This window comes from Phyllobates terribilis, unplaced genomic scaffold, assembly GCF_046119375.1.
Source record: "Phyllobates terribilis strain yellow unplaced genomic scaffold, ASM4611937v1 Scaffold_1__5_contigs__length_1240528914, whole genome shotgun sequence".
Classification (NCBI taxonomy): Eukaryota; Metazoa; Chordata; class Amphibia; order Anura; family Dendrobatidae; genus Phyllobates; species Phyllobates terribilis.
Window position 1 is genome coordinate 40161818 of NW_027362761.1, and position 26884 is coordinate 40188701.

General features: G+C 45.2%; 1 protein-coding gene across 2 annotated transcripts in view; it reads left to right on the top strand.

Annotated features, from left to right (window-relative positions):
• YJEFN3 (YjeF N-terminal domain containing 3) overlaps positions 1-26884 on the top strand; it is a 457583-nt gene that overhangs the window by 388897 nt on the left and 41802 nt on the right. For both annotated transcript variants that reach the window (XM_073661060.1, XM_073661059.1), the window contains one exon: positions 15409-15559. In XM_073661060.1, coding sequence (XP_073517161.1) covers positions 15409-15559 — 151 coding nt within the window. The remainder of the gene's footprint in view (positions 1-15408; positions 15560-26884) is intronic.

The following is a 26884-nucleotide window of genomic DNA, read 5'->3' on the forward strand; positions in this document are numbered from 1 at the left end:
TGGGCTCCTTCCAGGACCTTACGCAACGTCCGGACGTGAGGCAGGGCTTCAGTTCTCGCGCGTTTTCGGAGTCCACGCCCCTCTTCTTCCCGCGCGGCGTCCTCAAGATGGCGTCCAATGGCGGGAAAACTCCACGGATGGCGGGAAGAAGGCCGAAGATGGCGCCGGATGGCGGGAAAACTCCACCGATGGCGGGAAGAAAGCGGAAGATGGCGCCGGATGGCGGGAATCTTCACCACGGGTAAGTTTTCACAGTCTTTTTCAGGCACGCAGTACCCGGTGGTTGCGGGCACGAGATCCTGCCGACTACGCCAAAAGTTGACGCGCCCCTGGGCCTGTGTCGCGCTGCGTTGCGCACGCGGGAGCTTACCCGGAGCCGGATCTGTTGAGGGTTGTAGTCTCGTGGCGGTGATCCGGTCCGTGCCCAGGGAGTCAGACTAAGTGGCGCTGTTTTAGCGGTAGATGTTGGACGACTACGCCACCCGTTGAGTGCAGTCAGGGAGCTGCTGCTGCAGGGCAGACCGCTGAGGCCGGTGGTAGGATTGTGCAGCGTGATAGTATAACCCCCAACGGGAGGGGTATGGCCTCAGGGCAGCCGACGTGGATGATGGGGGTAGCAGGAACCACTCGGAGACGGTACTGTGTAGTTCAGGGTCTTTACTGGTGACAAAGATAGACCCTCCCGGAGTACTGGCTAGCGATTGGGGCCTGGTCAGTCCTTGAGCAGATGGGATCTCCCCTGGCCAGGCGGAGTTGTAGGCCTCCCAAACTAACGATACTCTTCTGGCTACCTTGCTAGAGGCGGGTATAAGTAGCCCACGTCCCTGAGTGTACCGTGTGGTGCTCACCCGTATGGCCGGTGACTCGGGGCCTTCGGGTTTCTGGGCCAGAGGACCTGCAATCCCCTGCCGGTCGGTTTCTGCTGCTGGATAGGAGTTAGTCCCCACAGCCTCGGACTCCGGGTCCGGTGATAACTTCTCAGTCAGGGCGAGCTCTGCAGCTGCCAGCCCCTGACTCCTTGTAACACTGCTCCCACAGAGCTCCTGTTGTTTCTTCCTATATTTGCTTCTTTTCTCTGCTTCTTCTCTACTCACTCACCCTGCCTCAGCCCTAGGTTTATATAGGGGAAGTTCTTCCCCTCCCAGGACTGGGCAGGAGGTGTGGCATGCATAGGATCCCTGACCAAGAGACCTCCCACCTGCTCTCAGACATAACATTGCTGTTACTGTGGAAAACCAGACCCCTGGGGTGCCACATATCACCCCCGACTGCGAGCAACAATAGAAGACACTTGTCGAAGATGTCGGAGCTGTGAGCTGGTTAAGCCCTCGGAGCAGCGGGTCCCCATACAAACCATTGTGACTTCTGCCCCCTTGGAGGTGCTGATGATCGACTATTTGACTGTTGGACCGGCTCATCTCGGGTAAGATCATTGCCTGGTGATGACAGACCACTTCACAAAGTTTGCGGTGGTGACCCCGACCAGAGACCAGACCGCCGAATCAGCTGCACAGGCCATCTGCCGAGACTTCATTCGGGTGTACGGCTGCCCAAAGAGGATCCATTCCGATCAAGGCGCCTTCTTCCAGGGCCAGGTGAAGGAAGAGCTGCAACGGTTGTACAGGATTAAGAAGTCACGGACTACTCCTTACCACCCACAAGGAAATGGGGCCTGTGAATGCTTTAATCGGACACTGATCCAAATGCTCCGCACGTTGGAGGAACATCAGAAGGTACGATGGCCTGAGTTTGTGGCCGAGCTGGTGTGGGTCTACAACAACCAAGTGAATAGTACGACGGGGTTCACTCTTTATACCTTACTGTTCGGGCGAAAAGGGCGAGAGATTACCGAGTTAGAGCTGGACCCCGAGGAGGACTATCCACGGATGGGGATGTCTTCCTGGGTCCGGGAACACTGGCATCGACTGCAGACCCTCCGACGGTTGGTACAACAAAAGTTTCAGGAGCTCAAACATCATGAGACATTGCCCCTTCGAGGGACAGCTATGAGGCCCGGGGAGCGGGTGTTGGTTCTAGACAGGAGGCCCCAGGGCAAATTGAGTAGGTGGTGGGAACGGACCCCGCAACTAGTGAGGCGCAGGGTTGGCGCTGAAGGACCTGTGTATGAAGTTCAACCCGAGGGGGCTGAAGGAGCCCCTACAAGAGTGGTTCATCATAGTATGCTGCGGCCCTGTCTGTCTAAAGATGACGAAGATGAAGAAGAATCACCTGTTTCTAGAGAGGGTCCTGTCACAGTTGCCCCAAGCCACGATATGGATGAAGTAGAATTGTTGATTCTACCTCCGAGCCCCTGCACTCGATTACCTGCAGTCCCCAGTGCAGGCGCCGAGGGAACACCATCGCTTGAAGCTACCGGGCAGGCGGAGATTGGGAATCCGAATCCGAGTGACCCTGCAGGGAGTTGACAGTTGGAGTCAAGCCCGACTAGAGGGAGAAGAGACGCAGGGTCCGTGGAGTGGAGCAAGTGAGGTGCAGTGTTATGGACTAGGGGTTCAGCTTGTCAAACCGGAGACCGCCCGCTGCCGCCAGAAGACGGAGCATTGTTTAGGCAGGGAAGCCAGAAGAAAACAACACCGGCATCAGCCGGCAACGGCCTTTGTTGGGAACAAGAGTCAGCTAAGTGTAAAACTGCCGATTACAACCGTTTCGACTCTGCTACATCTAGCCAAACTGTGGATTGTCGGTTACAGGCTGTTACCTGCTACTTCCCTTGTTGTCCCCATATTTCCCCTGTTACTCCCTGCGTGGAGATTGACTCTGTTACAATAAATTCCCCCCCTGTTTATTAACCCTGTACTGGGTACTCTGTGTTTCTGTGTCACTGCATCTAAAGTACCTGTGTCACACACACAAGCAACAGCCAGGCAGCAACGTTTCCATACAGGCCCCACCAGCATAAGCACCAGCATTAGCACCACCACTAGCAGCACCAGCCACACCAGCTTATGGCTTGCATGCTTACCATGTTGCACATTCTGAGCAGCAATATTTTTCTGGGACAGTAGAAGGATGGCATCATGACCCCCCCCTCCCCCATCACCCATACCTACAATGTAGGGCATTGAAGGCAAAGACGATCCTGAGAACCACATCCTGGCTTTGGACCTACTGGTCATGAAAGCTATGGCCACCCGCAACAACACCCATACCACCCCTCTTGCAACCCACGCCCATCCATGTTGCCAAATGTAGGGACCCCTCATTGTTCTACCTGTTACGGATCCGGGTGCTGGAACCTCTGTGCTGCGGTGCAAGGAGGGACCAGAGGGGCGTGACTAAGTATCTACTCAGCCTGACCAAGGTCGCAAGGCGGCTCAGTCGACTCCGTGAACCAGGGAGGAACCGAGCAGAGGGACCAGGTGCCACTCTGGGACCAACCTTGTATGAGAGCACGTGGCTCCCACGGGTCAGGAAGGCAGGAACTGACCGGTACAGCGGACGAGCACGGCAGGCAGGCTGACAGGTGGTCCGGGTAGACAGACAGGCTGATTCGGCTGATAGCTGGACGGGTGCTCCGGGTAGGCAAGCTGGCAGACACAACAGGTAACGGGCAGGTGCTTCCAGGTAAGCAGGCAAGCGGGCACGGCAGGTAACAGGCAGGTGCTTCCAGGTAAGCAGGCTGGCGGGCACGGCAGGTAACAGGCAGGTGCTTCCAGGTAAACAGGCTGGCGGGCACGGCAGGTAACAGGCGGGTGCTTCCAGGTGAGCAGGCGGGCAGAGCCCATAGACAGACTGGCAGACTGGACTGTAGGTAGACTGTCGGGCTGGAAAGTAGTCAGACTGGCGGACTGGACTGAAGATCAGACTGGTGGACAGGACTGACTTGCAGAGGACCTGAGGGCTGAAGCAAAGTAAGTATCACAGAGCAACAACCTTGCATGGGCACCTCCATATTGGAGGAGGTGCCTTTTATAGAGAAAGTCCTCCGGCCATTGGCCGGGGACTTTTTAGGATGGCGCGCGCGGCCCCTTTAAGAGGGAGGGAGCGCGCGCGCGCCCTAAGCACAGTGTCGGGGAAGCTGCATGCACCAGCAGCAGCAAGGTGGCAGGAAGACGCCGGAGCAGGACCGCGGCGGTAAGGGGGATGGCGTCTCTGCCTGGCAGGGGGCAGAGACGCCGACGCTACACTACCCAACTTAACCCATCTGCCATTCATCCCCTTCCTCATTTTATAATTTGTAAAGGTACTGTATATAATATTGGTACCATATTTTTGGGAGGTTTTGGATGTATTATCAAGCATTTTGCCTGAGTTAAGGCTTTATTTAAGTTAAAATCTTTTTTAAACCTATAAGTAGATGCACAACCACGGATTATCCAAGATTCTAAACAAATTTTATTGGAACAGGATTAAAAAGCAAGGAAAGAAGAGATAAAAAAATCCACACAGGTGGAACAGGCTGGCGGGAAGCATATGCACCAAAATAATTATCAATACATGATTCATAAGAAAAAAACATAACATTCAAAATTAAATATTCATGATTAATAATAAAAAGGATGGGTGAAAGGAATAGTAATTAATCAACAAAGTCTGAGAATCAAAGACATATTAACAGGAGACAGTAGGAACATACCAGGCAGATGTAGGTAAAGGGTGCACACACGCCGCTGTCTTCCCAAGACATTGGACATTATATAGGCATATAATAGTAGGTGCTAATTTACTTCTTTGCACCTGTTATTTTACAGGATACATTTTATACAGTTTTTTGTGCCCTGTCACTTGAATGAAAATTTTTTTGGTGATCATACAGTGACTTTTTATTATTAATCATGAATATTTAATTTTGATTGTTATGTATTTTTCTTATGAATCATGTATTGATAATTATTTTAGTGCATATGCTTTCCGCCAGCCTGTTCCACCTTTGTGGATTTTTATCCCTTCTTTCCTTGCTTTTTAATCCTGTTCCAATAAAATTTGTTAATAATCTTGGATAATCCGTGGTTGTGCATCTACTTATAAATTTAATTATATCTCCTTGGTGTCTCAACATTTATGTACTTGATTTTTGCATGGTTTCTAACCTAAGTTAAAATCTTGTAAATAAAGATCATTTCCATTCATTGTGAAAATTGTTCTCTTGTTTTAATTTATAATATATGTGAAAAAAAACAAATATACACACGTGTTCTCACATTTTGTGTGTTAACGCACATACAAAAAAACATATAGGGCAAACATCACACCACTAAATTATCTTGCCATGATGTGGACCCTTTAGGCTCCTGGAAATAATTCACAAGAACTTCACGGACTCTGAGGCCAGAAGGATCCCGTCATCTGAACAAAACCTGTGCAACTGGACCAGGATTGTTTACCAATAAGGATGAGCAAAATTGCTCGGTGATACTCGGATATCACTTGAGTATCTGGAAGCTCAGATATGCTCGGCTCTTGACAAGTATTGGTTGATGATCAGATCTGAAGCTCGAATCCCCACCCTGCATGTTTGGTGCCTGTTACACAGCCAGTAAACATGTGGGGATTGCCTGCCAGTCACTGTAATGCCATAGCCATCTTGGTAGTGGCATTACTGTGATTGGCTGGCTGCATTACCTCATCAGAGATTATAAAAGGACAGGCGCCGCCACGCTCGGCACACTGATGCCATTGCACAGCTAAGGGACAGAGAAAGCTGTGCAATGAGATGGAGAAAGCAGTTATCCAGGCCTTTGTGTGCACAGTTTAACTAATCAGAAAACTCTAGTGTTGATACTGGTGTTGATGCTGAACCATCATACTAAAAGTCCTTCTAAATGCTAATCCTGTGCTTTGCTGTTTGTATCAGATTCTTCAGTTAGCCTAGAGATAGCTGAATGAGCAGGGAGGGTGGCAGAATACAGCCTCTAGGCAGGGCTTAGGGCTTTGCAACTGTATATGCACGTTACCATATATTTTTTTTTATTGAAACAATTGACTATATTGTCATCCATACAGTGTAACGTGTTTAGTGTCACATTACGGTGGTATTAACCTCCAAACAATGTTAAAAAATCTTTCTGGATTAAATTAGTAATCCATACAGTGTAATGTACTTAGTGTTACATTATGGTGGTATTAACCTCCAAAAAAATGTTAAATAAATCTTTCTAGACTGAATTAGTAATCCATACAGTGTAACGTGCTTAGTGTTACATTGCGGTGGGAGTAACCTCCAAAAAACGTAAAAAAAATCATTCTGGATTTAATTAGTCATCCACAGAGTTTAACGTGGTTAGTGTTACATTACGGTGTTATATATACCTCCAAAACACCGTTCAAATATTTTTTATAGATTCAATTAGTCATCCATAGAGTGTAACATGGTTAGTGTTACATTACGTTAGTATATAAAACTGCAAAAAAAGTTCAATTTTTTTTTCTGGGTTCAACTAGTCATCCATACAGTGTAACGTGGTTAGTGTTACATTACGGTGGTATATAAAACTGCAAAAAAGTTCATATTTTTTTTCTGGATTCAATTAGTCATCCATAGAGTTTAAACTGGCTAGTGTTACATTACACTGGTATATAAAATTGCAAAAAACACATTAAAAATTATTTTCTGGATTTATTAATCATCCATACATTGTAACGTGGTTAGTGTTACATTACAGTGGTACATAAACCTCCTAAAATACCGTTCAAACTTTTTTTCTGGATTCAATTAGTTATCCATACAGTGTAACGGGGTTAGTGTTACATTACAGTGGTACATAAACCTCCCAAAAAAACATTCAAAATTTTTTTCTGGATGCAAGTAGTCATCCATAGAGTTTAACGTGGTTAGTGTTACATTATGTAGGTATATAAAACTGCAAAAAAATTTCAACATTTTTATCTGGATTCAATTAGTTATCCATACAGTGTATAACATGCTTAGTGTCACATTACGGTGATATTAATAACCACCCAAAAAACTTTAAAAAAGTCTTTCTGGATTGAGTTAGTAATCTATATAGTGTAATATGCTTAGTGTTACATTATGGTAGTATTAACCTCCAAAAAAATGCTTTACCTGCTGCAGGTGACCTTTTTTTTAAAATTAAAAATAAACTTGGTTTCCAGAGACCTAGCAATTAGAAAATGCATGAGGTGTATGGTAAGGGACAGGGAAGTGGAAGTGGTGATGATGGTGCATGAAGACGCTGAGGATGCGGGGCAGGTGCAACTACGCCTGTTACTGGAGCACAAGAGACATACCCATCCACGACGCATAGCTTCCTGTCCCACTTTGCAGGGAGGTATGGGACACCACTTCTGAAGCCACACCAGTGCAAACAGGTGGTCGGTTGGATAGCAGATAATGCTTCCAGCATACTTGCCAGCACCACCCAGTCTTCCACATGGTCCATTCTCACCAGCCAACAATCTGGATTACTTAATCCTCACCCTGATCCTCCTTCCACACACCATGTTGAGTCCCAGGTGACTAGTGATCCCACACTAGGAGCTCTTTACAACATAATTTCTTGATTGTGGCCTCTCCCACTGCATTTTTCAAGAGGGACAGAAGGAGACACTGTTTGGTGATGCCCAAAACTTAGAGCAGCCATGGTCACAAGAAGATGATGGTGGGGAGTGGCAAATTTTGTCTAAAGAGGTAGATAATGATAAGTCAGGTTGTTGTTAAGTCACCAAGTCAGGAGGATCAGAGTGCAGCAATGGAAGATGAGGTGGTGCATGACAAAGTCACCAAACCCAACCTGAGGGGGAGGGATCAGCAGCACTGAAACAGGCAGGAAGAGGCAGTGGGGTAACCAGAGGGAGAGGGCGGGCGGAAGTTCCACAGAACACCGACACTTGTGAATTTCTCCGTCAAAGAGTTAGGTGTTTCCCAGCCTGAGACTTTTTTTAAAGAGACTTTTGAAACAAAAAGAATGGTTGCTGCAACCTGTGCCATGCCAAGATCAGCAGGGGCCGGACCACTAAAAGCCTAACCACCACCAGCATGGTCAGGCACATGTCATCTAACCACCCGATTCGGTTGGCTGAACTCCTGGTTCCACGACTGGTGTCAGCGGGTGACACCACTGCCTCTTCCCCTGTGCTAGTTGCTTCCCAATCCCCTGTCCATGACACTGGCACAGATGCCTCCCACCCTGCACCTGTCTTTGCACATTCTGAGGCACTTGCAAAAACTTTTCCCAGTACAGCATTCAACTATTCCTACCCCAAGCCAACCACCCAGAGGCCCAAATGCTAAACGGACACATATCCAGGCTGCTTGCCGTGGAAATATTGCCGTTTAGGCTTGTAGACACAGAGGATTTTCGCAGAGTCATGGTGGCAGCCGTCCCTTGGTACTCAGTCCCCAGCCCACTATTGCTCCCTGTGTGGCGTCCCTTGTACCAGCACATGTTCAGGAACATCACTTGTGCCCTTACCAAAGCAGTGACTGGGATTGCAAACTTAAAGACTGACATGTGGACAAGCACTTGTGGCAAGGGGTGCTACATTTTCCTGATGGCACACTGAGTGAACATTGTGGAGGCTGGGGTCGAGTTCCACCTTGGCACGGCACATGTGCTACCGACGCAGAGGATTGCTGGCCCTACTTCTATCAGGGTTTCCTGCACCTTCTACAGCAGATCCAACATCCCCTCATGGTCCTCTTTATCCTCCATCTCCGATTTGGTATCTCAGAGCACGTCGTCCACATCAGCAGGAATCTGGAAGTTCTGCAGCACTGCTTCAGTGAAGCGGCAACAGGCTCTACTGAAGCTAATTTGTCTAGTAGACAAACCGCACACTGTGGCAGAGTTATTGAACTCTCCAAACAGGCATGGTCCTCCAAACAGGCTAAACCTCCAAACAGGCATGGTCGTGTGTGATAATGGCCTTAACCTGGTGGCGGCTATGAAGCTTGGCAAGCTCACACAAGTACCATGCTTGGCCCACATGCTAAACTTGGTGGTTCAGCGGTTTCTGAAAACCAACCTAGATTTAACAGAGCTTCAGGTCAAGGTACGCAGCGTCAGCGGCTTTTTCCGAAATTCTACTGCTGCTGCCGCTCTGGCAGTGCTGCAGCAGGTCATGCAAGTGCCAGTTCACCGACTGGTGTGCGACATTCACCACGTGCTGGAACTCCACACTGCACATGCTGGCAAAACTTTGTGAGTAGCAGAGGCCAGTTGTCGAACACCAGCATACATGCCCGTTGGTATTCTGGGCTGCCTTCGTACATAACAACTGAAGAGTGGGCATGGATGTCTGACATTTGTGCGATTCTCCAAGACTTTGAGGACTCCACAAAGATGGTGAGCGGCAATGATGCCATAATCAGCGCAACAATCCAGTTTCTGTGCCTACTTGAACAGTTGCTGTTCACAATTAAAGCTGAAGCTTTGCATGAGGATCAGGTGGATATGGAGGAAGACATGAGACAGGGAGTTACTACCCAGTCCAGCCTCATCTCATCTGCTCAGTGTGAATTGGGTAACAATGAGGAGGTGGAGGAGGCTGAAGAGGAACAGGAGCTGGTTGTTAGCGCAACAGAAGCTAATATCCACACAAGCTTCATCTCGTCTCTCCTATGTGGATGAGCTGAGGAGGGGAATGAGGAGTAAGAGCTGGAGGAGGAGGAAGAGATGAAGAGTAGTCATCATGGTGGAGACAGGGAAGTGTTGGCTGCAGGGAGCTTGGCACATATGGTCGACTTTATACAGTATATCGCTGCCTTTCCCATGATCCTTTGTTACATTCATCTTGGCCAAAAAATAGTACTGGCTGTTCACCCTGCTAGACCCATGCTACAAGGAAAACTTACCATCTCTTCTTCCTGAGGCAGAGAGGTCTATTAAAATGGTGCTATACCATAAGGCCATTGTGGAAAATATGTTGAAAAAATTTCCATTAGACAACGCTAGCAGCAGGGAGCTAACTCCTTGCCCAACCATGGAGAAGAGGCGAGGGAGACACACACAAAGTACTGCAGAGGCAGGGGTACATTGTCAAATGCCTGGGCCAATTTCATGACATCCTTTCAGTGTCTATGCCCTGATGACCGGATATTTTTGACAAGGAGGGAAAAGTTTTTAAAGATGGTCAAGCAATACCTGGCCGACAAAACCAGCATACTCCCTAATTCCTCTGCAATCATCACCTATTGAGTCTCAAAGCTGGACACCTGGCATGAGCTGTTCCTCTATGAAGTGGAGGTGTTGTGCTGCCCTGCCGCTATTGTCTTGTCTGAGCTGGGTTTTTTTAAGTGTCAACAGCAAATGCTGACAGGCTCACTCTGATAAAAATGAACAAAGCCGAGATTAGCCCCGACTTTTCCACACCATCAGATGATAGCAGCACATAAAGTGTTTTTAATCTTCAATATTTAAAAGAGGCCTGCCAGTTGTTGCCTTTAAGGGTCTATGGATGACTGTATTATCCTCCTTATCATTTTCTCCTGAGTGTATGAGTGTAGAAGTGCCACACCTATGCTTTCTTGATTTTTTTATGAGGTACTCCATTTGGTGCCTTCAAGGGTATATGGATGACCCTCCTTATAATCTTCTTCTGGCTTTGCACTGTGTGCAGAGCTTTTATGAGTGTAGGAGTACCACAACTACACTTTGTTCACAATATTTAAATGAGACATTACTGTTGGTGTCTTCAAGGGTGTATGGATGACCCTGCTTGTAATATTTGGCAGGTTTTGCACTTCGTGCATAGTTTTTATGAGTCTAGGAGTGCCACTACATGATAATTTGAACATAATGTGTATGATACCCTCCTTTATGTCTAATACAGGGTGTATCTGAGTCCCACAGGCCTTAATGACACCATTGACATTTTTTTTGCTTAATTGGAGAGAACTAAGCAATACCCTCCATTTAGCGGTCAAAATGCCAAAAATGCATTCAACCAGATGCCGTGCCCTAGTAAGCCTGCAATTGAAAATACGATGTCGCTGGTGAAGACCTCGGCGAGGATAAGGCCTCATTAAATGACGGGTGAGCTGAAAGGCCTCATCAGCCACAATGACATACGGTACCGGTTTGCCAGTCAACCCAGGGAGGTTCCTTAGGGGTAGCACACTCATTTCATTGTTCATAAACCACCGACCCATTAAGGAAGAATTAAAGATTCGAGAATCTCCAGTTCTTCTATAGTTGTTGCTGTCAACCAACACCAAGAGCGCTACTGAAAAAAATTGTTAGTAATTGTAATATTGGGACCCTGAGTTCGGCTGCTTCTTCACACGGATGCGTTTGCCATCCAAATCGCCCAAACAGTTCGGAAATTGGCATGTACTAACCATCCCCCTTGCAATGCGCTCCCAGTCTTCAGGGGTTGGCTCCGGCATTACTTTGGGCTGAAGATGTTCTCATATTTCATTACATGTATGTTTAATGATGTAAGGGATTTGTAGTTTTCCCAAGAAAAAATTCCAAGTGGAGTGCAGAAAATGACTGTCCAGTGGCAAGAAATCTAAATAGAAAACAGACTGGTATCAACAAAAAATGTAGCTAAAAAACAAAAATTACCATATTTATCGGACTATAAGATGCACAGGACCATAAGACGCACCCCAAATTAGTCTAAATAGGTACGGTATCTTACCTGGGGGTTGGTGGAGCGGTGGTCACAGGAGGCAGGGTCCTTCAGGAAACCAGCCCGGCGGAGGAATGCTGCGGACCCTGGATACATGAAGCCGGTGCTCCAGCAGCTGTGAGTTGCGGTGGTGGTGCAGCAGGATCGCAGGTTCCTCTGTTGTCTGCCTCAGGAACCCGGTGGTGGCAGCCAAAGAGGTGAAATGCTGCAGGGCCAGTGCCTGTCTGGGGCCTGTCACCTGCTGGGGCCTGTCTGAAGTCTGGGACCTGTCACCTGCAGGGGCCTGTCTGAAGTCTGGGGCCTGTCACCGGCTGGGGTCTGTCACCTCCTGGGGCCTTTCTGAAGTCTGGGGCCTGTCACCGGCTGAGGCCTGTCACCTGCTGGGGCCTGTTTGAAGTCTGGGGCCTGTCACCGGCTGGGGTCTGTCACCTCCTGGGGCCTTTCTGAAGTCTGGGGCCTGTCACCGGCTGAGGCCTGTCACCTGCTGGGGCCTGTCTGAAGTCTGGGGCCTGTCACCGGCTGGGGCCTGTGACCTGCTGGGGCCTGTATGAAGCCTGTGGTCTGTCACCTGCTGGGGCCTGTGGGTCTGTCAACTGCTGGGGCCTGTGGGTCTGTCACCTGCTGGGGCCTGTGAGCTACTGGTGCCTATGACCTGCTGGGGCCTGTGGGCCTGTCACCTGCTGGGGCCTGTGGGCCTGTCTGACGTCTGGGGCCTGTCACCTGGCTGTGAGTGGCGTCCGGCGGTGAGGCAAAGGAGCCGGGGCCTGTGCCGGGCTTTGAGCAGCGTGCGGCGGTGAGGCAGAGGAGTGTGTGCGGCTTCCGGTGGCCGCCGCCATCTTCCTGAGGCCGTGATCTACAGGAAAATAGCTGCCGAAGCTCCCGGTCGGCGCATGCTCAAAGCCCGGCACAGGCCCCGGCTCCTCTGCTTCACCACCCGACATCAGCCACTCTAGCACAGGTACAGACCCCGGCTTCAGCCGCATGTCACCTCTGCCACCGCCGGAGGACCCTGCGATCCCCGCTCCACCACCACCAGTAAAGTAAGGTGCGGACTATAAGACGCACCCCCCATTTTCCTTCCAAATTTGGGGGAAAAAAAGTGTGTCTTATGGTCCGAAAAATACGGTAGGACTAGAACAGATTTGGGGAATGACATATTATTATAGATTTATAAGTGTCAAACATCATTAATTAACCCCATTTCCAAAATAAATGAAAATTTAAAATAAAGATTAATTGACATGCAGTTAGGGATAAGTGGACCCGTGGATGTTTGGGTTTGGTATTTGCTGTGTTTTTGATGCATTTTCTCTGCGCAGATATGTCACAAAAAGTGAAGGATTTTCTAGTGCCAGCAAAGTGAATGAATTTCCTGAAGTCTGATGCTCACATTGATTTTTTTTTGCTTGCAGAATTGAAGCAGTTTCAAATCTGCAGCATGTCAGCATTTTTGCAGCGATTTTCACCCATTCTAATGACTGGGGAAAAACATGAAAAAAGCATGGATAAAACACGTAAAAAATGCACATATTTTATGCAGCATTTTTCCTGCCAACACATTTGGTATTTGCAGCAGATATGCAGCAGATTTTTCTGCTGAATGTGTTATGACAATAAGTTTCTTCACAAGGTAGAAAACAACTGTACATCCTAAGTCGAGTTCCAGTGTATGAAGTGGGCTTCAAATATGAGCTCGCTCCATACCGGGTGGATGCTGGCTATGTTATAAGGTATTGCACTCATCTGCGTAAAAAAAATCGTTTTGATCTTGATCCAGAAAAGTAGGACGAGTGTCATGCGACTGTCATGCGAGTGCAATGCGATTTTTCTCGCATATCATTCAGAAACATCCGTATGCCATGCGTATGCAATCTGTATGCAATGCGTTTTTCTCATCATTTTTCAGTTTACAACCAATTTATTATTGAAGGGCATTTTTGATTGCTAGCCCTATATAAACCCCTTACAAAAAGGTCAGATGCTGAGTACATCCATATTTTTCTGGGCATACCCCTCTCATATTTTAGTCTCTAAACTTTTTGGACTTCCAACCTGCAGCGAGGGAATTTGGGACTGGCTATCCACATGTTGATGCTCAGAGTAGGCGTCGCAGATACTATGTGCATCCACTCCTCTGCAAACGTGCTACAAGAGTGCATTTTGCCTGTATGTATAGGCAGCTATGTAGGTACCACGACAAATTTTTGCTAACTGCAGAATGACTAAAAACACCTTTGACCTCTTACTGGAAGAGCTTCGGCCAGGCCCCACTTTACAAAGCACCCGGTTTCGCAGATGTATTTCGTCAGAAGAACGACTGCTGCTTACTCTGAATTAAGATTATAGACAAAGTTCGGATTATAAGATGCACTTTTTTCCCCCAAATTTGGGGGGAAAATAGGGGTGCGTCTTATAATCCGAATGTAGCTTACCAGGGAAGTTGCGGCTGTGGTGGAGCGGGGTCCCAGGGTCGCTGCTGCGGGAAGCTGGTGGTGGCAGGAGTGGGGCAATGCTGTGGGCTCCAGGCTGGAAGGAGGGGGTGTTCGGCGGTCAGAGGATGCGGCGGGCCCCGGGATTTCACAAATTGTCTCTGGAACACCCGCACTTCCCACGGTTTTCAAAGCGGTGGAGTTCGGAAAAGTGGCTGCCGGAGGCTCCGGCGACATTTTGTGTATTTTACTATACTGGTTAATAAAAAAATAAATAAATTATAAAAATGACGTGAGGTCCCCCCTATTTTTAATAACCAGCCAAAGGAAAGCAGACAGCTGTGAGCTGATTTTATCATGCTAGGAAGGGGCCAATATCTATGTACCTTCCCAGCCTATAAATATCAGCCCCCAGCTGTCTAGTTTGCCTTTGCTGGTTATTAAAAATGGGGGGACACTAAAAAATATGACGTGGGGTCCATCCTATTTTTAATAACCAGCAAAGGCAAAGCAGACAGTTGGGGGCTGATATTAATAGGCTGCGAAGGATTCATGGCCCCCTCCCAGAATACTAAGACCAGCCCTCAGCACCCCAGAAATGGCACATCCATGAAATGCACCAATTTTGGCGCTTAGCCTCGTCTCTTCCCGATTGCCCTGGTGTGATGTGAATCGAGTAAATAGTTTTAGGGTTGATGTCAGCTGTTTAATGTCCGCTAACATCAAGCTCAGTGGTTAGTAATAGAGAGGGGTCTGTCATACTCTCCCATTACTAACCCCGTAGTCAAAAGAAAGAAACATACACACACACACACACACACAAAAGTCCTTTATTTGTAAAAAGCACTCTCCGACAATTACCCACTTTTACCCATTTTTCAACAACACCGTAAATCTATAATATGGAGGTCCCATGACAATCCACGTCTTCTTGATTCAGTTTATGGAGCCCTGTTCAATCGGAAAGAGCCGAGGCTAAGCGCCAGAATTGGCGCATCTCATGGATGCGCCATTTCTGGGGTGGCTGAGGGCTGGCCTTTTAGATGCTGGCATACCTGCATAGTTTTTGAAGCATAAAATGTTTCAATAAATTTAGTGAAACATCTTTTTTGACTTCTTTTGCGCCATTTTTGAAGAGTTTGTTTTTTCATTTATAAGACAGTCGTGGATTCCAACAATGGTCAGGTCTCTTCTTTTAGTTGCTTCAGGGCCTTCGAAGTCTGAATCAGTTAAAAGAAAAAAGATTAAACATATGGATAGCAAGTCGTTTTGACATTGCTGTTCAAATGATCATTCTTTATGGTGTTTTGTAACACTTTTTACGGCGGAATGCTCCTTAAAAAACGTAAGAATCGCTATGAACTACTACCACTCTAGAGGTTTTGATGTAGTGAGAGTCTCTACATTTTCTTCTATATTTCAGGTGCAGTTAATCAATGATGCATACAATTTTGTGGTGGATGCAGTATTGGGTGTTGAAGAAGACACTGGAGAATTAAAAGAGCCATGGGCAACAATTTTAGCAACAATGAAGCAGATAAAGATACCACTCATTAGTCTGGACATTCCATCAGGTAAGAAGATGAAATAGTATTTCAATATCTACTTTGTGCAGTTTCTGAAAAGAAGATGCAAAATGCGCACTGGCAGCACCATCATACTACTCTCCTCCTAAAGCAACACTAAATCTACAAATGAATGTTCACCTTAACTGCTTCAGGAACGCCCATTGACTTTAATCCCTTCACACCACAGCCAATTTTCGTTTTTGCATTTCCGTTTTTCCTCCCCTTCCTCCCAGAGCCATAGCTATTTTATTTTTCAGTCCACATAGACACATGAGGGCTTGTTTTTTTGTGGGGCGAGTTGTACTTTTGAATGACACCATTCATTTTACCACATAGTATAACAGACAACGGGAAAAAAATTCCAAGTAAAAAAAAACAACAATTCTGACATGTTTTTTGGGAATAATTTTTACAGTGTACATTTTGTAGTAAAAATGACCATGTGATATGACTCTCCTCATCAATCTGATTATGGCGATACCAAACGTGTTCATATTTTTTATTGCTTTAGTGGTGAAAAAAAATCAGAAGTTTGCAAAAAAAAAATGTTGAGGTTCTGTCTCCATTTTCCGAGACCTGTAACATTTTTATTTTTTGGCCGATGGAGCAGTGTGACGGCCTTTTTTTTGCTGGGGCGAGACAACATTTTTATTAGTACAATTTTGGGATCGATGTGACTTTTTGATAGTTTGTTACAGCATTTTTTGGGGAACTGCGGCGACCAAAAAAAACGTAATTTTGTCGTTCCTGAATTTTTTCTGTTTATGGTGTTTACCAATCGGGTTAACTGTTTTTATATTTTGATACATCAGACTTTTCTGAACACGGCAATACCAAATATGTGTATTTTTATTATTTTTTAATATCTTTATTTTCACTGGGAGGAAAGTGGGTGATTTAGTTTTTTCATTTTTTTTATATTTTTTTATTTTTAACTGATCTAGTTAGCCCTCTTAGGGGACCTGAAAAAGCGATCATCCAAACAATTGTGCTATATATATATATATATATATATATATATATATATATATATATATACTGTAGCAGAAATCTCAGTCTCCTTTGAAGCCCAGCCACAGGTTGCGTTTCAACAAAGCTCCCTGATGACAAGCATGGGGGTCATCAGCTGATCCCCGGCCCGGCTGTCATGACAACCCATCGGCGACCCTTCCAATTTACCCTTCCTATCGCACTGCTGCATGTAAACATTGGAGTGGCACCCAAGTCTCTATTTCCCCCACTGTCTGTGCAGTATATTGGGGGGCCCACTGCACAGAGAGGGTTCATACACATCAGGATACATACCGTATGTGACTATAGTCCCATTCATTTTGACTAGTCATGCTAGCTTTAAGCTTTAAAACTTCAACACTTAATTAAGACTCCAGTACAAGCACAATTAGTTTATAAAAGTTCTCATACAGTGGGAGGTAGGGTACTGTAGTCCAGTAGTCATCCATTAAAATGGAATCGGCAGCAATCTGTTGAAAAAAAGTTTTATGGGCAAAAAACTGATTTCAACTGGATCTGTTTTCTTAACATTGAAGTCCATGGAAAAGTAATCCATTAAATTTCCATACGTTTTTCTTCCATTTGAAAAGGATCCATTTTTTTTTACTGGATCAGTTTCAAATGGGAGAAAAGCTAATGGTTATTTAACGGATCTGTTTTCCATGGACTTCAAAGTTAAAAAAACGAATCCAGTTGAAATCATTTTTTTTTTAGCCTGACAAAAAAGTTGTGTCTGCACAACTTTTTTGTCAATGGATTGCTGCTGGATCCATTTTAGCAAATGATTACTGGGCATGTGAACATAACCTTAAAGGGGTTGTTTGCTCTTGGGATGAAAGTCTGCAGTTATTCTATTTCACTGCAGACTTCTGAATCCTGACAGCTTGCGATTTGCATACTTGATGACATGTTCATCCGCTCTCAATAAAGTGGCAAATTTGGAAGGAAAATGGGGGGTGCGTCTTATGGTCCGAATGTTGCTTACCGGGGAGTTGCGGTAGTGGTGAAGTGGGATCGCAGGAAGCAGGGTCCCTCCGTTCCCTCCCTCAGGAACCCAGTGGCAGCAGAAACGGTGAGATGCTACGTGTCCGGTATCGGCGATGAGGCAGAGTGGCGTGCGCTGCTTTCCAGCGGCCACGGCCATCTTCCTGAAGCCGTGATCTACAGGAAAATGTGCAGACTGGGAATTCTGTGGCCATTTTCCTGAGACCCACGGCCGGGTTGCTGAGGGAGGGACCCTGCTTCCTGCGATCCCGCTCGACCACCACCGCAACCCCCCGCTACTGGGGCACCCCCTTCTCCCACCCAGGGCCCGCAGCATTCCTCCACTTCCACCCTAAAATTTGGGGTGCGTCTTATGGTCCGGTGCGTCGTATAGTCCGAAAAATACTGTATTGTCATTATTTCATTTTAAAAACATCACGCTGATTAAAATGATACCTTGGTTGATGAAACCCATCCTGTGGTTCTTGTATAATCTTTACTTTCAGTTTGGAGATAATGATATGCTCATGCTTCAGGACCTGTGGGGTGGGCTCTATCTGGTGCTCTGCTTACATATTCATCTGTATGCTCTCATGACAGCTCACTGTGCCTTCACTGACCTGCCTCCTATTTTACCTAGGCCCGCACTACTAGATGCATTTTGTAAAATAGGAGGCAGGTCAATGAAGGCACAGTGACCTGTCATAAGAGCATATAGATGAATATGTAAGCAGAGCCCAGCCCACAGGCCCGCCCCAAAGCACGAGCACATCATTATCTCTAAACTGAAAGTAAAGATTACACAAAAACCACAGGACGGATTTCATCAACCAAGGTATCATTTTAATCCATGTAATGTTGCCCACCTGACAGTGTATGTAGTTTACTGAGCACAATCCTGCTGACAGGTGCACGTTAATTAGCCTGTTTGGGTTATGGTTTTTTCACAATCATGGTTGGGAAAGGCCAGGTGATGCAAATTTCCCAGCTTTATAAAAACCCAGCCTCCTTTAATCTTGTGCCAAAAAACAGTAGCCATGGGTTCTTCTAAGCAGCTGCCTAGCACTCTGAAATTAAAAATGGTGGTGGCCTACAAAGCAGGAGAGGGCTATAAGAAGATAGCAAAGCGTTTTCAAGTTGCCTTTTCCTCAGTTCGAAATGTAATTAAGAAATGGCAATTAACAGGAACAGTGGAGGTCAAGATAAGGTCTGGAACACCAAGCAAAATTTCAGTGAGAGCTGCTCGTATGATTCCTAGAGGGGCAAATCAGAACCTCTGCTTGACTGCAAAAGAACTTCAGAAAGATTTAGCAGACTCTGGAGTTGTAGTACATTGTACTGCTATTAAGAGACACCTGCACAAATATGGCCTTCATAGAAGAGTCATCAGAAAAAAAACATCTCCTGCGTCCTCACCAAAAAAAATCAGCGTCAGAAGTATGCAAAGGAACATCTAAACAAGCCTGATGTATTTTGGAAACTTGGAAACAAGTCCTGTGGACCGATGAGGTTAAAATAGAACTCTTTGGCCACAATGATCAAAGGTATGTGTGGAGAAAAAAAGGCACAGAATTTCAGGAAAAGAACATTTCGCTAACCATTAAGCAAGGGGTGGGGGTTGTGTTGCAGCCAATGACACGGAGAACATTTCACAGGTAGAGGGAAGAATGGATTTAATGTAATTTCAATTCTTGATGCAAACATAACTTCATCTGTAAGAAAGCTGAAGTTGAAAAGACTTTTACATGCCACTGTAGAAGTGCACTGAGAGAGGACGAGCACATCTAGTGGGCATGTCACTGCATGTATGCAAATCGTATAAATTCAGTCACGCGACTGCCCACTCTCATCGGCAACACTGCAGAATCCTGGAAGCATGGACACCACACTCTATCAGGATTCAGAGGTTTGCAGTCACGTAGAGTGTCTGGAGACTTTCATTCCAAACCTGGACAACCCCTTTAGGAATTACTGCAATTCTACATACAATTGAAGACCCCTCCCACTCTTGAATTAGTACATGTGTGCTGTGGAAAACCCCTTTTAGTAGAGGTGCCATTGATACCAACAATGTGCAATACTGGAAAAAAAAGAAAATCTGCAGGGTCAGGAAAGTTTTGTTCTGACAGTCAGGAGTCAGTAACAGATAACTCTGAATAAGAACCTATAGATAATCTAGATTTTCAAGACAACCTTATTTCTGTGTCTTGCCGGGTATAAATATGTGATTCTTCAGATTTTATGTTATACTAGCCTGATGAAGAGACCTGAGTAGTCTCGAAAGCTTGCAATTTGTTACCATCTTTTCAGTTAGCCATTAAAAGGTATCAATCACTGAGGACTCTCAAATCTAAATATTTTTCAAGACAACCCAGAGATTTATCAAGGCAGAAGTTAAGGAAAAGTCGAGTAGTTGCTACAGGTAACTACTATATGTATACTTATGCCATTATTCGTAAAATCTACCCATTGTTATTGAGAAGGTTGTTGAGAAGATCAGTGAGCATAATTTTGTATTTCATCTGCCAATACATTAAATCAAAATGAGATATTGATATCAAGGTGAATTCCTTCTGGTACAGTCCAACATTCTAAGGGTTCATTTACATGAAACCGATGCCAGTTGGCAAGCCTTTACCAACTGGCAGTCGTTTAATAGCCTGTTAACACCGGCAGACCAAAGTAGACGATGCGCACTAAGAAATTTGTAATGGATCGTTCAGTGCACATAGGCTGCCATGGTTCTTGAAAGTGCTAGACCTGTTTACACAGGTTGCTCAGCACAAAAGATAATTTCACCCAATGGATCAGCGTTTTGCTCATTCATCAGATGATCAGCAGCCTGTTTACACTACAAAATATTTATGAAAGGCGTTTATAAGATTGCTGGTTCACTTTCAGTATTAATGCAGTTTTACCCTCTAATTCGAGCCAAGGCAGATGCAATTTACTTTTGTTTGGTCATGAAGTTTACAGATTTTGGCCAAATAAATTACTCGTCTTAAATTGTTTTTTCTTTTTACATAAAATAATAAGTGAACCTGAACCAATTTTGATAGTGAACTGTATATACTACCTAACGAAACACAATGGAATTCTCAGGAATCAGTAATTGTCATGAATAGTCTTTTTGTTAAAACGACCATGTTTTGAAATAATATAACGTTGATCATACAGTTCCTGCAATGTATGAAAACATAGGAATCACGCTTTTCCCTCCCTATCGGTAACTGAATGGTCGCATGGTCACAGACAGTGTTCTTAGCTGGAAGGATAGAATTTTATTAAAACCATTTGTCCCACACAGGCTGCTTGATAACTCAAAGGTTAGACTGAGTATAGCTTTACCCTTGTCTCCAACCACAGGCTTTACTTAACACCGTGTAATCCAGGCAATCTTACAATCTATTATTGTTGGTGAAAAAAGTGCTGTGTGCGCATTCTGGGAAAATAACACCATGTTATGCTGGTGGTATTCGGAACTGGCATTGGTGACATTAGGTATAAAGGACAATTAACTCAAGATGAGATGTTAAATCTGAGCCTGATAAGAAGCTACGTGTCAAATGGGACAAAGTAAACAGGCAGTATTGAAGACAGGGTAAAATACGAATCAAAATTGAATGAAGACTAAAACCTTGTAACCATAAGAAAATGATGAGGTTGTTCAGTATAAGAAAAATACTACTTTTTCCAGAGACAGCCCACTACTGTCTCTGGGTTGTGTCTGAAATTGCATCTAATAACTCATCAAAGTGAGCTGCTGCAGTACCCGACACAAATCATCGATAGCAGTGAGGCTGTGTTTAAGGAAAAAATCTGGAAATCTATGTTAAATAGTTACAGTCATTACTCAGGTTAAAAAAGACAAATGTCATCAAGTTCCACCTTTTTTAGTTTTAGTTGTTTGATCTACATGAAGCAAAACAAGTATTTTGTTCTTTTGTTAAGAACTCTGCTACATGGTTGTTCAGCAATTTCTCTATTTCAATTTAATATTATCATACCTATATTCTGAGGAAGTGGAGGCACAAAGTTTTTCTATAAAATTGTTATTATAGTGATCCAGGCTGCTACGTTGAACATTATACGAGAAGCAAATGCTAAACTCTCCATCGCCTATACTCACAATGTAATTCTCATAAACTATTCGAGTTCTATTTTATACAATTCCTGAAGAAGTTTTCCACCTTTGTGGACAATTTTTGTTCTTAATTAAATGCATGCGATTGGGTCTAAAAATCATTTTTGCAATCTTGGCTTAAACTACTCCTCTTCTTTTCTAACACTACCCTACTGCCATAATTGGCATGAATCACTCCCCCCCCACCACCACCACCATCTTCAGCCAGGTTGTCCAAACCTGCTCTTAACTGCTTATATTAGGACCAACCAAACAGTCATATCCTCTCCAACCATTTTTTGGCCAACTGCACTCTCATTCCAAGAATGTCACAAATCAAACAATTTCCATGCCTTTCATGGATTGAAGAGTTATGATTCTGTTAGCCCTACTTTTCCACCAAAACCTCAGATGATTTACTTCCCAAGATACTTAAATCATGCCTTCTTCAAGTGTTTCTTCAAATGAATTGTCAAAAATGTCCACATTGATAGGTGCACACTGTCTTACCATTAAGCCCTGTGCATTTAAAATCAATGTTCTTATGACTCATGACTCCCCTTGAGAGTACAAACTTCCCAACTTTTTTCCTTGATTTTCTACTGCCTGAACAAATCCAGCTTGGCTCCACACACTCCTTTGAATGAGGTAGGACCATTTCATCGTTATGTCTAGTCACCTTGTCCTTGCTATTAATGCCTTAAAAGAGTTTTCCTGTTTAAAATTTGACTAGCGCCATAGGGTGACAGGCTTATAAAATAAAAAGCTGAACATTTACTCACTCTCACCCTGATCCAGCAGAGCACCAGTCTTTGTTAAATGGCTGCAGCAGTGACTATGTTGATATGGTAATTATAGTATACATATATAACAATAATAATAACTTTATTTCTATAGCGACACCATATTCCGCAGCACTTTACATTTTAGAGGGGACTTGTACAGACAATAAAAGACATTGCACAATAACAATAATCACATAAATGAACAGATACCAAGAGGAGTGCGGGTCCTGCTCGCAAATTTACAATCTATGACGAAATAGGGGGGACAAGAAAGGTGGATGGTAACAATTGCTTGTATTGTACGGTCCAGCCTTGTATTTTCCATAATGTTTTATTTGGAATGAATCGGTGTATATATCCATCAATTGAATTATTTATTCTATATGTTTCCTTTTTTCAATTTATCCTATATTCTATATTTGGTCTCCGTTTACTATTGTGACCCACATTGAGCGCATGCGCATTCATCACACTTCCTGGTCTTGCAACAGCATGGCATTGTGTTGCGCAGGTGCTCCAGTGTTTTATCTAAGGTAATTGCAATTTGCATGTGTTTTCCTGGCCAGAAACTGGAAGTCCCCTTGTTTAGGAGGAAACAAGGACATCACATGCGCAACCATATCATGGGTTGCATACCATCATGCCTCTTCTAACCTGATAGGCATTTTACTCGTTTTTCACATGATCCTCTTGCTTTCCCCTTACTGGATACTTGAAACTATAAAATGGTTATAACTTCCCCTCTCTGACACGCTGCCTGACAAAGCAGGGTGAAACGCGCATTGTGTTGGGAAGAAACAGACATGAACAGCAGCTAATTAGGTAACATGTTATTTATATTCTGCTAATACCATACTATGGTTTACTCCCTATTATGCTATTGTTTGGTATACTTATAGCCTTATTGTCATGCACTGTGGGATCAATGTAGAATTGTTTGGCTATTTGTAATAAGATATTTATTACTTATACTGTTGCTACATTTTACATTTTTGGCCCACAGTGTCCCCTTTTTGAGATAGATTACCCTACTTTTTTATATGTACAGTATATGTACTGATATTTTAAATTGTTAATTATTTTATTAGTTTATGTTACGGGTCCGGTTGGTGGAACCTCTGTGCTTCGGTGCAAGGAGGGACCAGAGGGGCGCAACTAAGTGCCTACTCGGACCCACCCAGGTCACACGGCGGCTTAGTCGACTCCATGAACCAAGGAGGGACCGGGCTGGTGAACAAGGTGCCACTCTGGGACCGATCTTGTGTGAGAGCAGGTGACTCCCACGGGTCAGATGGCTGAGGCTGACAGATACAGCGGATGAGCACGGCAGGAAGGCTGGCGGGTGATCCGGATAGATAAGCAGGCAGGTACGGCTGATAGCCAGACAGGTGCTCCGGGTAGGCAAGCAGGCGGGTACGGCGGATAGCCAGACAGGTGCTCTGGGTGCAAGCAGGTGGCCACGGCTGGTAAGACAGGCTGGCGGGCACAGCTGATAGACTGGCTGACGGGCATGGCTGACAGGCAGCGGGACCTGAGGGCTGAGAAAAGTGTTAGCACACAAAATAACAACCTTGCACAGGCACCTCCATTTTGGAGGAGGTGCCTTATATAGGGGAAGTCCTCCGGCCATTGGCTGCGGATGCTTTAGGACAGCGCGCGGCCCCTTTAAGAGGGAGGGAGCACGCGCGCGTGCGCCCTAAGCACAGGACCCGGGAGGATGCTACAGCAGCGGCAGGAGGGGAGCAGGAAGACGCCGGACCAGGACCGTGGCGATGAGGGGAACGGCGTCATTGCCCTGCAGGAGGAAGAGACGCCGATGCTACAGTTTATATAAACTGTAGGGATCTTTTAGTTTCACTCACTGTGCCTGAACTAGAACGTAAGCTTTGGTTTATATATAATGTTTTCAATGTGATCCTGGTTACTATAATTTTGGATCAATATACAGTGCCTTGAAAAAGTATTCATACCCTCTTAACTTTTCCACATTTTTTCATGTTACACCCACAAACTTCATTGTGAAGTGTAAAGGAAATGATACATGGTTTTCTAATTGTTTTAAAAATATAAATCTGAAAATTGTGACGTGCATTTGTATTCAGCTCCTCTAAGTCAATACTTCATAGGACTCCCTTTCGCTACAATTATGGCTGCAAGTCTTTTGGAGTATGTCTTTGCACATTTAGAGGCTGAAATCTTTGCCAATTCTTCTTTACACAATAGCTCTAGCTCAGTTTGATTGGATAGAAAGCATCTGTGAACAGCAATTTTCAAGTCTTGCCACAGATTCTCAATGGACTTCAGGTCTGCACTGTGATTGGGCCATTCACACACATGAATATGCTTTGATCTAAACCATCCATTGAAGCTTTGGCAGTATATTCAGGGTCGTTGTCCTGCTGGAAGTTGACCCTACGCCCCAGTCTCAAGTCTTTTGCAGCCTCTAATAGGTTTTCCTCTAGAATGGCCCTGTACTTAGCTTCATTCATCTTGCCATCAACTCTCACCAGCTTCCCTGTATCTGCAGAAAAAAACATCCCACAGCATGATGCTGCCATCACCATGTCTGATGATGGAGATGGTGTTTTCAAGGTGAGGTGCAGTGTTCATTTTCCATCACACATAGCATTTTGCATTTAGCCCAAAAACTTCTAGCTTGGTCTCATCTGAACAGAACATCTTCTTCCATATGCTAGCTGTGTCCTATGCATGGCTTTTTGCAAACTGAAGACGTCTTATGGCTTGCTTTCACAAATGGTTTTCTTTTTGTCACTCCTCCATTAAGCCCAGATTTGTGGTGTATGCGACCAACAGTTTTCCTGTGGACAGATTCTCCCACCTTAGCTGTACACCTCTGCAGCTCCTCCAGAGTGACCATGGGCCCCTTATCTGCTTCTCTGATTAGTGCTCTCCTTGCTTGGGCTGGCAGTTTAGGTGGATGGCCATGTCTTCGTAGGTTGGCAGTAGTACCATACCCCTTCCATTTTTGGATCATGAATTGAACAGTTTTCCATGAGATGTTCAGAGGTTGGGTTATTTATTTTTAAACCTAAACCTGTATTACTCTTCTCCACAACTTTATCCCTGACTTTTCTGGTGTGTTCCTTGGTTTTCATGATGCTGTTTAATCCCTAATATTCACAAACAAACCTCAGAGGCCTTCACAGAAGAGCTGTATTTATACTGAGAATAAATTACACACAGGTGGAGGCAATTGGTCACTCAGTATTTTATTTAGTGTATCAGACTATAAGAGGCCGAATACAAATGTACCTCACAATTTTCAGATTTATATTTTTAAAATAATTAGAAAATCATGTATAATTTCCTTTACACTTCACAAGTACTTGATGCTTAGTGTTGGTATATAGTGATGAGCGAGCATGCTCGCCACTGCTCAGTACTCGCCCGAGCATCTCAGTACTCGAGATGCTCGGAGCTCGCCGAGTACTTGCGTGATGGTCGGGCAGATGCTCTGGTCCCCGTCCTGCATGTTTGGCGCTATTTAGAGCGCCAATCAACATACAGGGATTGCCTGCCACTCACTGTAATGCCGCAGCCATGTTGGTTGTGGCATTACAACGATTGCCCAAATCAATGGGAACAGTGCTCAGTGAAACATGAAAAGCCGGCAATTCATCAGCCGCATACAGTTATAACATCGGTACCCGACAATTTAGAACCGAAAGAATAAAGCATCACACATAGATTAGATAGATAGAAACATGTCAGTCACATATATAATAAGTACAGTGATAGTGTTGATTACTGTACTTGTCATTTAGCGTTAAAATAAAGGATTTATTAAAAAAAAATTGGCGTGGGGTTCCCCGTAATTTTAGTCTCTAGCGGAAGTTAAGCAGACAGCTGGGGCAGATGTTTGAAGCCTGGGAAGGGGGTATTACCTTTACTAGCCTTTACTAGCTATTAAAGTGGGGGACCCCAAAGAAAATGACGTGAGGTCCCCGTATTTTAATAGCTAGCAAAGGCTAGGCAGACAGCTGGGGGCTGATATTAATAGCCCAGGAAGGGTGCCATGAATATTGGCCCCCTCCCAGGCTAGAAACACTAGCCCTCAGCTGCCCCAGAAATGGCGCATCCATAGGATGTGCCAATTCTGGCACTAAGCCTCGCTCTTCCCACTGCCCTGTAGCGGTGGTGACTCGCCCCCAGGGCCGTAGGGCACTCGGCAGACCGGCCTTATGGCTGCCTTTGGGGGAGATCACGGTAGCTGGCCCGGTCCGTGACCCAGGGCGGTCAGTACAAAAAGGGGATATTTATAGGGGATTTGTCGTGACGCCACCTGTGGTGTCTGGTGAGGATCACCAGCGCTGCGACAGTCCTCTGAGGCAGATGATAGGGCAGCTTGAGATGGAACGGCTCCCCACAGGTGGAGCAGGCCTCAGGGCAGTGTAGAGAAATGGAGGT